The 14019-nt window shown below is 38.6% G+C and overlaps 1 protein-coding gene and 1 non-coding gene across 2 annotated transcripts in view; one reads left to right on the top strand and one right to left on the bottom strand.

Annotated features, from left to right (window-relative positions):
* Window positions 1–7511, top strand: part of LOC133615652 (putative short-chain dehydrogenase/reductase family 42E member 2) — a 41168-nt gene extending 33657 nt beyond the window's left edge. Inside the window, exons 11-13 of the mRNA XM_061974402.2 lie at window positions 620–683; window positions 758–831; window positions 7174–7511. Of these exons, the coding sequence (XP_061830386.1) occupies window positions 620–683; window positions 758–831; window positions 7174–7407 (372 nt within the window). The 3' untranslated portion in view covers window positions 7408–7511. The remainder of the gene's footprint in view (window positions 1–619; window positions 684–757; window positions 832–7173) is intronic.
* A 3009-nt stretch (window positions 7512–10520) lies between these two features.
* trnal-uag (transfer RNA leucine (anticodon UAG)) lies at window positions 10521–10602 on the bottom strand. Its single transcript has one exon. It is a non-coding gene; the product is annotated as a tRNA-Leu (tRNA).
* Between the last annotated feature and the right edge of the window lie 3417 nt (window positions 10603–14019).

Genomic DNA, 14019 nt, shown 5'->3' with positions numbered 1-14019 from the left:
ATGTCAAACTACTTCCTTAACGCAAATGACCGCCATAACCACAACACCAGGGGGAGCTCCCCTAACCACGTTAAACCCAGATTCCGAACTAACAAAGGTCTTAACTCATTCTCTTTCTATGCCACATCAATATGGAATGCACTCCCAATAGGTATAAAAGAAAGGGCATCTCTATCCTCCTTCAAAACCGCAATAAAAGAACACCTCCAGGCAACTTCAACCCTAACCCTAACCCTCCTTTCCACATCCCACCTCCCCGGATTGTAAATAGTAAATAATCAAATGTAAATAATTAAATGTAGATACTTATTCTTATGCTTTCTGATCTCTCTCTCTCTCTCTCTCTCTCTCTCTCTCTCTCTCTCTCTCTCTCTCTCTCTCTCTCTCTCTGCCCACTACTTGCTGTACATATCCTACCAAGTCAGTCCTACACTGTTCCAATGTCCATTTCTCTGATGATGCAATTGTTGATGACTGAAGTGCTGATAACAACCAAACCTTGTGCAGCCCTTTGAGACACTGGTGATTTAGGGCTATATAAGTAAACATTGATTGATTGATTGAAGTTCCCTGGTTAAATTGCAGTAAAGATGGAACCTTCCCGTCTTTTTCTTTGCAGTTTGAAAAACTGGGCTACAGCAGGCCGCTGATAAACTTGCCAGTGTGTATCGTCTACTCAGCAGGTACACATCAGATCTCTTTAAGTCCTTCATTTTTGATAATATGCTCATTTTATCACTTCCTTCTTTTTTTGCAGCCATCCTGGTGGAATATTTGCACATATTCCTTCGACCGGTGGTAGAAGTGCCTCTCCTGTTCACCAGAAGTGAGGTCACTATGTCTCTTTTTTTGTACTATTTCACACTGGGAATGATGGGAACTCCAGAAATTCCTGCCTTTCAGGCCTTTCTTGGCACACTGTAGTAGAATTGTCAGGTTCAAACACTGATGACATCTATTAAACAGACAAGAAGCAAGGAATCATGCAGAGACAGAGTTCAATTTAACTCAATGAGGAGAGACGTTTTGGGCTGTACTCTTAGTTACAGATCCAACCTACGCTCTAAGGCACAGCCCACGTGCTCCTCTATTTATTTGGGAGGTCCCTGGTTACATCACTGAGGCTGCTTCTGAAGGAAGGGGGGTAATTTCAGCAGCCCCAGTTAGACACAATATATGATTATTCAGAAATGCAAATGTGCTGACACTCGTGATATCGCCCTGTTTCTGCTTTGTCTGCGTCACGGTACTCGATGTTCGCCCTTGGCAGTCAGCAGGCCGGGTCTGGACCATACTTGCCAACCCTCCCGAATTTACCGGGAGACTCCCGAAATTCAGCGCCTCTCCCGAAAACCTCCCGGGACAAATATTCTCCCGAAAATCTCCCGATTTTCAGCCGGAGCTGGAGGCCACGCCCCCTCCAGCTCCATGCGGACCTGAGTGAGGACAGCCTTTTTTTCACGACGGGAGGACAACAGGGTGACAAGAACTAAATCATCCAGACTAGAGATAAATTGTATTATTATGTTTATCTTACCTAAAAATAAATATATTTATTAATTTAAAAAAAAAGAAAAACTAAATACATTTTTACTATATTTTGCTAAAAACATCAAAATTAATTGTATTTTTATTTGTATTTTTTCTGACTCCTTATTACATCCAGGCATTAGAATTATACATTAAAATAAACATTTGAAATAATTGATTTTAAATTATCATAATAATTCATTTAAAATGACCATATTTAATTATTAAAATAATTGCTTGTTTATCAACAACTTTAGCATTTTATTCATTACATTTTGAAACTCTCAGAAGCCAAGTTATGTTACATTCCTTAAGATTTATTTATGCAAGTTTGAAGTATCAATTATCTAAACACAGTTTTGTTTGCATATTTTCAGGATATACTGTATATATATATGTATATATATATATATATATATATATATATATATATATATATATATATATATATATATATATATATGTATATATATGTATGTATGTATGAAATACTTGAATTCTAGCTGTCAATATACTCCTCCCCTCTTAACCACGCCCCCAACCACGCCCTGCCCCACCCCCGACCACGCCCCCACCCCCCACCTCCCGAAATCGGAGGTCTCAAGGTTGGCAAGTATGGTCTGGACACAAACACTGATACGAGACGACTCGCAATCTTGGATTGCAAGTTGTCCCTTTGCACAGATAGAAAAGTACAATTTCAGCACAATTGATAATAACTATAGCAACGGCCTTTAAGCATAAGAGTTGTGTGATAACTTACACATAATGATTCTAACCAGAATTCAGGTGTGTTCTTTAGAGTCAGCAAACTCATGGACACTTCATTAGGTACACGTGGGGTTGACACTAGTGTTGTTTCCAATTGTGATTCAGTTCCTCTCAAACAGTGGAGTAGTCCTACAAGCAACTACTAGAGCAGTGTTTTTCAACCTTTTTTGAGCCAAGGCACCTTTTTTGCTTTGAAAAAATCCAGAGGCACACCACCAGTAGAAATCATTAAAAAACGAAACTCAGTTGACAGTAAAAAGTCGTTGCAATTGTTGGATATGACTTTAAAGCATAACCAAGCATGCATCACTATAGCTCTTGTCTCAAAGTAGGTGTACTGTCACCACCTGTCACATGACTCCCTGACTTATTTGGAGTTGTTTGCTGTTTTCCTGTGTGTAGTGTTTTAGGTCTTGTCTTGCGCTCCTATTTTGATGGTTTTTTCTCTTTTTTGGGGTATTTTCCTGTAGCAGTTTCATGTTTTCCTTAACCTCTTAAGGCCCAAGCTGTTTGTTTACATGCTTTTTTTTAATTTCTCTTTGCTATTTGGGCTTATTGGACCCTAATTAGAATAAAAACTAAGAACCATCTTTTGATATGATGTACTTAGTCCATAAGTACACAAACGTGTACTTCATGTGTAGTGACATGCTAATTCCTATTTTTACACTTTTTCCCCCCCAAATTCCATTGTATGTTATACTCTTCTGACACCACCAGATGGCAGTATAAGTGTCCACATAAGCGGCCATAAGACCCCAATTCAGTAGTGTACACAATTTTGGAAATAAGAGCTAAAAGGTGCATGTGGCCACTAAGCATTTAGAGGTTTTTAAAGCAATATTTCCCGCATCTACTTTGTCTTAGCAATCCGGAAAATGTCAGTTGTTTTTATCCTTCTTTGTGGGGACATTGTTGATTGTCATGTCATGTTCGGATGCACTTTGTGGACGCCGTCTTTGCTCCACAGTAAGTCTTTGCTGTCGTCCAGCATTCTGTTTTTGTTTACTTTGTAGCCAGTTCAGTTTTAGTTTGGTTCTGCATAGCCTTCCCTAAGCTTAAGTGCCTTTTCTTAGGGGCACTCCCCTTTTGTTTATTTGTGGTTTAAGCATTAGACACCTTTTTACCTGCACACTGCCTCCCGCTGTTTCCCACATCTACAAAGCAATTAGTCAGTGTTTTTCAACCTTTTTTGAGCCAAGGCACATTTTTTTGCGTTGAAAAAATCCGGAGGCACACCACCAGTAGAAATCATTAAAAAATGAAACTAAGTAGCCGATATTGACAATAAAAAGTCGTTGTCGCAATTGTTGGATATGACTTTAAAGCATAACCAAGCATGCATCACTATAGCTCTTGTCTCAAAGTAGGTGTACTGTCACCACCTGTCACATCACACCCTGACTTATTTGGACTTTTTTGATGTTTTCCTGTGTGTAGTGTTTTACTTTTTGTCTTGCGCTCCTATTTTGGTAGCTTTTTCTCTTTTTTTGGTATTTTCCTGTAGCAGTTTCATGTCTTCCTTTGAGCGATATTTCCCGCACCTACTTTGTTTTAGCAATCAAGAATATTCCAGTTGTTTTTATCCTTCTTTGTGGGGACATTGTTGATTGTCATGTCATGTTCGGATGTACATTGTGGACGCCGTCTTTGCTCCACAGTAAGTCTTTGCTGTCGTCCAGCATTCTGTTTTTGTTTACTTTGTAGCCAGTTCAGTTTTAGTTTTGTTTCCCATAGCCTTCCCTAAGCTTCAATGCCTTTTCTTAGGGGCACTCACCTTTTGTTTATTTTTGGTTTAAGCATTAGACACCTTTTTACCTGCACGCTGCCTCCCGCTGTTTCCGACATCTACAAAGCAATTAGCTAGCTGCTGCCACCTACTGATATGGAAGAGTATTACACGGTTACTCTGCCGAGCTCTAGACAGCACCGACACTCAACAACAACACATCATTTGCAGACTATAATTACTGCTTTGCAATAAATATTTTGAACCCAAATAGGTGAAATGAGATCATCTCCCACGGCACACCAGACTGTATCTTCTAGTTCAGTGTTTTTCAACCTTTTTTGAGCAAAGGCACATTTTTTGCGTTGAAAAAATCCAAAGGCACACCACCAGTAGAAATCATTAAAAAAATGAAACTAAGTAGCCGATATTAACAATAAAAAGTCGTTGTCGCAATTGTTGGATATGACTTTAAAGCATAACCAAGCATGCATCACTATAGCTCTTGTCTCAAAGTAGGTGTACTGTCACCACCTGTCACATCACACCCTGACTTATTTGGACTTTTTTGATGTTTTCCTGTGTTTTAGTTCTTGTCTTGCGCTCCTATTTTGGTGGCTTTTTCTCTTTTTTTGGTATTTTCCTGTAGCAGTTTCATGTCTTCCTTTGAGCGATATTCCCCACACCTACTTTGTTTTAGCAATCAGGAATATTCCAGTCGTTTTTATCCTTCTTTGTGCGGACATTGTTGATTGTCATGTCATGTTCGGATGTACATTGTGGACGCCGTCTTTGCTCCACAGTAAGTCTTTGCTGTCGTCCAGCATTCTGTTTTTGTTTACTTTGTAGCCAGTTCAGTTCTGCATAGCCTTCCCTAAGCTTCAATGCCTTTTCTTAGGGGCACTCACCTTTTTGTTTATTTTTGGTTTAAGCATTAGACACCTTTCACTGTTTCCGACATCTACAAAGCAATTAGCTACCGGCTGCCACCTACTGATATGGAAGAGTATTACACGGTTACTCTGCCGAGCTCTAGACAGCACCGACACTCAACAACAACACATCATTTGCAGACTATAATTACTGCTTTGCAATAAACATTTTTAACCCAAATAGGTGAAATTAGATCATCTCCCACGGCACACTAGACTGTATCTTCTAATTCAGTGTTTTTCAACCTTTTTTTGAGCCAAGGCACATTTTTTGCGTTGAAAAAATCCGGAAGCACACCACCAGTAGAAATCATTAAAAAAACGAAACTCAGTTGACAGTAAAAAGTCAATTGTTGGATATGACTTTAAAGCATAACCAAGCATGCATCACTATAGCTCTTGTCTCAAAGTAGGTGTACTGTCACCACCTGTCACATCACACCCTGACTTATTTGGACTTTTTTTGCTGTTTTCCTGTGTGTAGTGTTTTACTTCTTGTCTTGCGCTCCTATTTTGGTGGCTTTTTCTCTTTTTTTGGTATTTTCCTGTAGCAGTTTCATGTCTTCCTTTGAGCGATATTTCCCACATCTACTTTGTTTTAGCAATCAAGAATATTTCAGTTGTTTTTATCCTTCTTTGTGCGGACATTGTTGATTGTCATGTCATGTTCGGGTGTACTTTGTGGACGCCGTCTTTGCTCCACAGTAAGTCTTTGCTGTCGTCCAGCATTCTGTTTTTGTTTACTTTGTAGCCAGTTCGGTTTTAGTTTTGTTTCCCATAGCATCCCTAAGCTTCAATGCCTTTTCTTAGGGGCACTCACCTTTTGTTTATTTGTGGTTTAAGCATTAGACACCTTTTTAACCTGCACACTGCCTCCCGCTGTTTCCCACATCTACAAAGCAATTAGTCAGTGTTTTTCAACCTTTTTTGAGCCAAGGCACATTTTTTGCGTTGAAAAAATCCGGAGGCACACCACCAGTAGAAATCATTAAAAAATTAAACTAAGTAGCCGATATTAACAATAAAAAGTCGTTGTCGCAATTGTTGGATATGACTTTAAAGCATAACCAAGCATGCATCAATATAGCTCTTGTCTCAAAGTAGGTGTACTGTCACCACCTGTCACATCACACCCTGACTTATTTGGAGTTTTTTGCTGTTTTCCTGTGTGTAGTGTTTTAGTTCTTGTCTTGCGCTCCTATTTTGGTGGCTTTTTCTCTTTTTTTGGTATTTTCCTGTAGCAGTTTCATGTCTTCCTTTGAGCAATATTTCCCGCATCTACTTTGTTTTAGCAATCAAGAATATTTCAGTTGTTTTTATCCTTCTTTGTGGGGACATTGTTGATTGTCATGTCATGTTCGGATGTACTTTGTGGACGCCGTCTTTGCTCCACAGTAAGTCTTTGCTGTCGTCCAGCATTCTGTTTTTGTTTACTTTGTAGCCAGTTCAGTTTTGCATAGCCTTCCCTAAGCTTCAATGCCTTTTCTTAGGGGCACTCACCTTTTGTTTATTTTTGGTTTAAGCATTAGACACCTTTCGCTGTTTCCGACATCTACAAAGCAATTAGCTACCTGCTGCCACCTACTGATATGGAAGAGTATTACACGGTTACTCTGCCGAGCTCTAGACAGCACCGACACTCAACAACAACACATCATTTGCAGACTATAATTACTGCTTTGCAATAAACATTTTTAACCCAAATAGGTGAAATTAGATCATCTCCCACGGCACACTAGTGTGCCACGGCACAGTGGTTGAAAAACACTGTACAAGAATAAACATATTCAATTAAAACACCTCAAAGGTGAAAATCATTAGCTTGGTATTGCAACGCTTATTGGATTGTGCACCTAATTAGATAATGGTTGAAAGTGTATCTGGGGACATAGGGCCGTGTCACGTTGCATGTTTCATCCTAAGTCTCTCCCACGACTTTTTTCTTCCTCCTTCACCACTCTGAATTATGCAAAACCTCATTTCACACACACACAACATAAAACCCTCAGTTCAGGTCTTTCTCCTTAAAAACCAAACGTGCGTTCATATTGTATTTATAGCATGTTCAGTCCCAGCCTGACACGTCAATAACTGATGAAGCTGAAACAAAAGCTGCTCATTGTGTCAGACAGGCGCCATCCTGTGAATGAAACACCAGCTGGCAGCGTGAGGTCTGGGATGACCTTTATCTCTTATTCTTGTTGTGTCCAGGTGAGGAACATATCCGTAAGCCACACCTTTAAGATAGACAAGGCCAGACGAGAGCTGGGGTACAGTCCCCGGTCCTACAGCCTGGTAGACTCTGTGGACCAGTACCTCGCATCCCGGAAAGCTGGCGGGAAGACCCCCCGGCTGCACAGGCCCCCCGTGGTACTGCTGCTGATGGCTTTCAGCGTTATGTTGGTCCTCTTGTTTAGCTGCGTCCAGGGCCGGCTCCTGGCGTAAACACTCTATGTGTGGTGGTGGAGCGCCACAACCACAACTAATACACAGGTGTAAGATACCAGAGATTAAATCACACCATGCACACAATCATCAAGCCCACAGTCTTACACACCCCCAAAGCAGTGACGTTGTCACGTTGTGTAAATGGTAAATAAAAAGAGAATAAAACAACTTATATTCAATTGAATAGACTGCAAAGACAAGATATTTCATGTTCACACTGAGAAATTAGTTATTTTTTGCAAATATTCGTTAACTTGGAATTTAATGGCAGCAACACATTGCCAAAAAGTTGTCAAAGGGGCATTTTTACCAGTGTGTTACATGGCCTTTCCTTTTTAACAACACTCAGTAAAGGTTTGGGAACTGAGGAGACACATTTTTGAAGTGGAATTCTTTCCCATTCTTGCTTGATGTACAGCTTAAGTTGTTCAACAGTCTCCCTTCTCATATTTTAGCCTTCACATTTTCAATGTCTGGACTACAGGCAGGCCAGTCTAGTACCCGCACTCTTTTACTACGAAGCCACACTGTTGTAACACGTGGCTTGGCATTGTGTTGGTGAAATAAGCAGGGGCGTCCATGATAACGTTGCTTGGATGGCAACATACGTTGCTCCAAAACCTGTATGTACCTTTCAGCATTAATGGTGCCTTCACATGTGTAAGTTACCCATGTCTTGGGCACTAATACACCCCCATACCATCACACATGCTGCCTTTTACACTTTGCGCCTAGAACAATCCGGATGGTTCTTTTCCTCTTTGATCTGGAGGACACAACGTCCACAGTTTTCAAAAACAATTTGAAATGTGGACTCGTCAGACCACAGAACACTTTTCCACTTTGTATCAGTCCATCTTAGATGAGCTCAGGCCCAGTGAAGCCGACGGCGTTTCTGGGTGTTGTTGATAAACGGTTTTCGCCTTGCATAGTAGAGTTTTAACTTGCACTTACAGATGTAGCGACCAACTGTAGTTACTAACAGTGGATTTCTGAAGTGTTCCTGAGCCCATGTGGTGATATCCTTTACACACTGATGTCGCTTTTTGATGCAGTACAGCCTGAGGGATCCAAGGTGCGTAATATCATGGCTTACGTGCAGTGATTTCTCCAGATTCTCTGAACCTTTTGATGATATTACAGAGCGTAGATGGTGAAATCCCTAAATTCCTTGCAATAGCTGGTTGAGAAATGTTGTTCTTAAACAATTTGCTCAGGCATTTGTTGACAAAGTGGTGACCCTCGCCCCGTCCTTGTTTGTGAATGACTGAGCATTTCATGGAAGCTGCTTTTATACCCAATCATGGCACCCACCTGTTCCCAATTAGCCTGTTCACCTGTGGGATGTTCCAAATAAGTCTTTGATGAGCATTCCTCAACTTTCTCACTCTTTTTTGCCACTTGTGCCAGCTTTTTTGAAACATGTTGCAGGCATCAAATTCCAAATGAGCTAATATTTGCAAAAAATAACAAAGTTTTCCAGTGTGAACATGAAATATCTTGTCTTTGCAGTCTATTCAATTGAATATAAGTTGAAAAGTATTTGTTGTATTCTCTTTTTATTTACCATTTACACAACGTGACAACTTCACTGCTTTTGGCTTTTGTACATTTCTAAAGTTCTTCCTGATTTTTCTTTTGATACAGTTAATGTGTTTGAGATGCTGTGCAGGTACCTAATGAAGTGTCTGATGATTGTGACATGACTGCTGTGCAAAAAAAGAAAAAGAAATAAGTGTTAAACCATTTTTTGTGTTTGAATAATGCTTCTGGTTTTAGGGGGTGGGTGTTTTGAATAAATAGAGTCTTATCTAAATGAATATCAGATGTGTTTGATTTTAAATATTGTGACTACTTCTTTACTTCTTTAGATTATAATTGTGGTTTTATTGCTTTTGTACACATTAAAAAAATTAATAAAATAAATATATATATATTTATTTTATTTTTATTTATTTATTCATTTTATTTTTATTTTTTATTTAAAAAAATAGTAATTAAAAAATAATAATAATAATATATGTATATATTATTATTTTTATTTTATTTTTATTTTTAATTTAAAAAAATAGTAATTAAAAATAATAATTATATATATATATATTTTTATTTTATTTAATTTATTTTTTATTTAAAAAAATAGTAATTAAAAAAAAAAAAATAATATATATATATTATTATTTTTATTTTATTTTTATTTTTATTTTATTTTATTTTTATTTTTTATTTAAAAAATAGTAATTAAAAAAAATAAATAATAAAATATATATATATATATATATATATATATATATATATATATAATTATTTTTTTTATTTTATTTTTATTTTTTTTATTATTATTATTTTTAACCAGCGAGGCATTTTTTTCCCAACAAGAATAAAAGATGTGTTGATGAGAAGACATCCTACAGCCTTCCTGTAATGTGGGATTAGTTGAGGTTTGTCCAATGAAACATGAACTCTTAACTTTCATTATGTTCACAAAACCAAGCAAAGTAAGTTGTAAAATTTTATGTTGTGTTTTTAAAGTAGCAGTAGAGTGGAAAAACAAGTTGCCTCTTTATTGCAGCTATTGTCGTATATATCCGATTTATGACACTTCGAGACTTCCGAAGTTTGACGAGTAAATAGATATGATCGAAACAGTATCACGGAGATTGCCGAGCAGTTACGAGAGCTATTGAGGAAGCCAGTGACGTGATTGTGTGACGTCACGCTAGGAACCGAAGAGAAAGCCCGAGTGTGTTTCCACAAACCACCACAAGGGGGCGCTCCTGTACCGTGAGTGTTCTCAATGACGTCAGGTAGTTTGTAGGCGTGGCATGAACACGTGGCGACATTCTCCCGCTGGCAGGTGTGCGCACGCAATAATGACGTAGCTTGAGTGACTCATTACCGCCAAATGTGGACCTTTTATACTATTTTGAAGCTTTCTTTAGTGGGGTGGTCCTTCATGTTGTCCGCCAATTTTAACTGTTTTAACTGTATTAACGGGACAAGCGGTAGAAAATGAATGGATGGATGGGACTAGAAGGACTCGGCGAGACGTCTTCGCTCAGTAATTTGTTTGCTTTTAGTCAAAATGAAGGAATGTGACATAAAGCTTGTGGCAGCGGTGGGATTCGAACCCACGCCATCGAAATGACTGGAGCCTAAATCCAGCGCCTTAGACCACTCGGCCACGCTACCGTAGTGACGGCGAAGACTGCATTCAAAATGTATGTTATTGCGGTAGGAAATGATGAAAGGATGATGTTGGTGTCTTTTGTGTTTTTCTAGTGTAATATTTATTTCACCCGAAAGGTTGGTAAGTCACTGAGAGGATGACGTCATACAGTATGTTCGAGTTCATCCCACAGGTGAGGAAGCACAGCAAGAATTGTGATTATTATTGTGAACTAGGGCTGCAACTAACGATTATTTTTCTATCGATTAATCTATAGATTATTTTTTTCGATTAATCGGTTAATCTATAGATTATTTTTTCGATTAATCTATAGATTATTTTTCCTTTTACCTATTTTTTTTTTATTTAAAATGAAGAGGAAAAAATAAATGTAGGCCAGTTTTTTCAAAAGGCATGGCTTTTATTTACAAAAAAAAAAGTATGGCCACTCAGTCAACATTGACAACAACATGACAAAAATATTCTGTAACAATGTAAACATTTAAAACTTTTAACATTTAACAAAATTAAAAGTAGCTTATTTGCTTTTTAATGTGCAAATATAAAAGTAAACATCCAGTGCAAATCTTAATATTCTGGAATAGTATAAGCATTTCAAAAGTAAAAGTATTGCTTATTTTGCTTTAAAATGTGCAAAAATAAAGATAAACATCCAATACAAAAAAGTGCAAAACGGAAATATTCTGTAACAAGTGTAAACATTTCAACAAAAGTAAAAGTATTGCTTATTTGCTAAAATGTGCAAAAATAAAGCTAAACATCCAATACAAAAAAGTGTACAGTGTAAACATTTCAACAAAAGTAAAAGTATTGCTTATTTTGCTTAATAACACAACAATGATAGTATGATTAAAGTGAAAGTTAATTGTTGGTTTGTACATAGTATATGTAACTGTTAATGTTGTAAAAGGTATTTGCACAACTAATTAACGTTAGCGTTTGTGACACGTCTTGTGCCGTGGGGTTCTTTCAGGACCGACAGACTGAACGCCAGACGGCTTTGCCAGGTTTACAATCTTTTAATTTTACACAAAGTCTTTTCTCTTCCAACTGCGCGGATCGCGCACCTGGGCACGATTGCGACGTCGCTCCCGGCGCGCCCCGCCTCGCCGCCGCCGCCTCTCCACAGCGTTAAAGAGGAGCGCGTCTTTGTAAACACTGAACAGGCACGCCAAACGCGCCTCTCAGAGCGAAACGGTGCTTTAGTTTATGAATTTACAACGCAGATACAAATGACACATTCATGTTTTTGTGTAATGATGACAATGTATACTCACGCGGACGATTGACTTGTTGATGGTGATGGCAAGAACGCTGTCGGGGGTTTTCTTTTCAAATGTTCGTTCATAGCCGTTGTGCTGCTATGATAGGCCATTTCCGCTCGACACAGTGTGCATACAACAACATTATTAGGCCGTTTATTGAAATACTCCCACACTTTTGACGACTTTTGGCGTGCTTTTTTCCCCTCGCTCGCATCGTCTGCTTTGCGCTCCGCCATGACAGTAAAGTAGAGTGACGTAAATATGCGACGCGCCGACGCACAAAAACGGCGTCGACGTATTTACGTAACCGATGACGTCGACGCGTCGTTTCAGCCTTATTGTGAACACATGAATTATTGCTTCTGCAAACAAGCGCCATGACGGCAAAAACACATTTTGCTCAATTTTGATATTCTTTATTGCAGGTTTCTGTATCAGTAACGTCCATCAGCTGATAGGCTCCACCCACAAGCTGTTCTGTAATAGTAGTACATCAGCTGATAGGCTCCACCCCCAAGCTGTTCTGTATTTGTAAAGTCCATCAGCTGATAGGCTCCACCCACAAGCTGTCCTGTAATAGTAACATCCATCAGCTGATAGGCTCCACCCCCAAGCTGTCCTGTAATAGTAACATCCATCAGCTGATAGGCTCCACCCCCAAGCTGTCCTGTAATAGTAACGTCCATCAGCTGATAGGCTCCACCCCCAAGCTGTCCTGTAATCGTAACGTCCATCAGCTGATAGGCTCCACCCCCAAGCTGTTCTGTAATAGTAACGTCCATCAGCTGATAGGCTCCACCCCCAAGCTGTTCTGTAATAGTAGTACATCAGCTGATAGGCTCCACCCCCAAGCTGTTCTGTAATAGTAGTACATCAGCTGATAGGCTCCACCCCCAAGCTGGTCTGTATTAGTAACTTCCATCAGCTGATAGGCTCCACCCCCAAGTTGTTCTGTAATAGTAACGTCATACTTGCCAACCTTGAGACCTCCGATTTCGGGAGGTGGGGCGTGGTCGGGGGTGGGGCGGGGCGTGGTTGGGGGCGTGGTTAAGAGGGGAGGGGTATATTGACAGCTAGAATTCACCAAGTCAAGTATTTCATATATATATATATATATATATATCTATATATATACATCCTGAAAATATGTAAACAAACTGTGTTTAGATCATTGATACTTCAAACTTGCATAAATAAATATTAAGGAATATAACATAACTTGGCTTCTGAGAGCTTCAAAATGTAATGAATAAAATGCTAAAGTTGTTGATAAACAAGCAATTATTTTAATAATTAAATATGGTCATTTTAAATGAATTATTATGATAATTTAAAATCAATTATTTCAAATATGTTTATTTTAATGTATAATTCTATGGCTGGATGTAATAAGGAGTCACGAAAAAATACAAATAAAAATAAAATTAGTTTTGATGTTTTTAGCAAAATATAGTAAAAATGTATTTAGTTTTTTTTTTTTTAATTAATAAATATATTTATTTTTAGGTAGGATAAACATAATAATACAATTTATCTCTAGTCTGGATGATTTAGTTCTTGTCACCCTGTTGTCCTCCCGTCACGAAAAAAGGCTGTCCTCACTCAGGTCCGCATGGAGCTGGAGGGGGCGTGGCTTCCAGCTCCGGCTGGAAAATCGGGAGATTTTCGGGAGAATATTTGTCCCGGGAGGTTTTCGGGAGAGGCGCTGAATTTCGGGAGTCTCCCGGAAAATTCGGGAGGGTTGGCAAGTATGAGTAACGTCCATCTGCTGATAGGCTCCACCCCCAAGCTGTCCTGTAATAGTAACGGCCGTCAGCTGATAGGCTCCACCCCCAAGCGGTAGAAAGTGGATGGCTAGAATAAACATCATTGTAGGAATTACATTAAATTAGACTTTACATTCACACAAAAATGATCAAATTTCCACAACAGAAAGTGAGAATCTAAACTAGATTAAATATCTGAAATCAAGATTTAAAGTGATTTTTTTTGTTCCATTTTTTTTGTTATCAGGCACCTTTTTTTTTGTTCCATAAATGTGCTTTTTGTCGTGGGTAATACTAAACATCTAAAGTTATTTGCAGTTAAAATAACAATTTGATTTCAGACATTTAAGCGATTTCAGCGTTTCACTTTTTTGTGCACATTTTCACT

The sequence above is a fragment of the Nerophis lumbriciformis genome, linkage group LG22, assembly GCF_033978685.3.
Source record: "Nerophis lumbriciformis linkage group LG22, RoL_Nlum_v2.1, whole genome shotgun sequence".
Lineage (NCBI taxonomy): Eukaryota > Metazoa > Chordata > Actinopteri > Syngnathiformes > Syngnathidae > Nerophis > Nerophis lumbriciformis.
The sequence above is the reverse complement of the archived record's forward strand: the minus strand, read 5'-3'. Positions and strand labels throughout refer to the sequence as shown.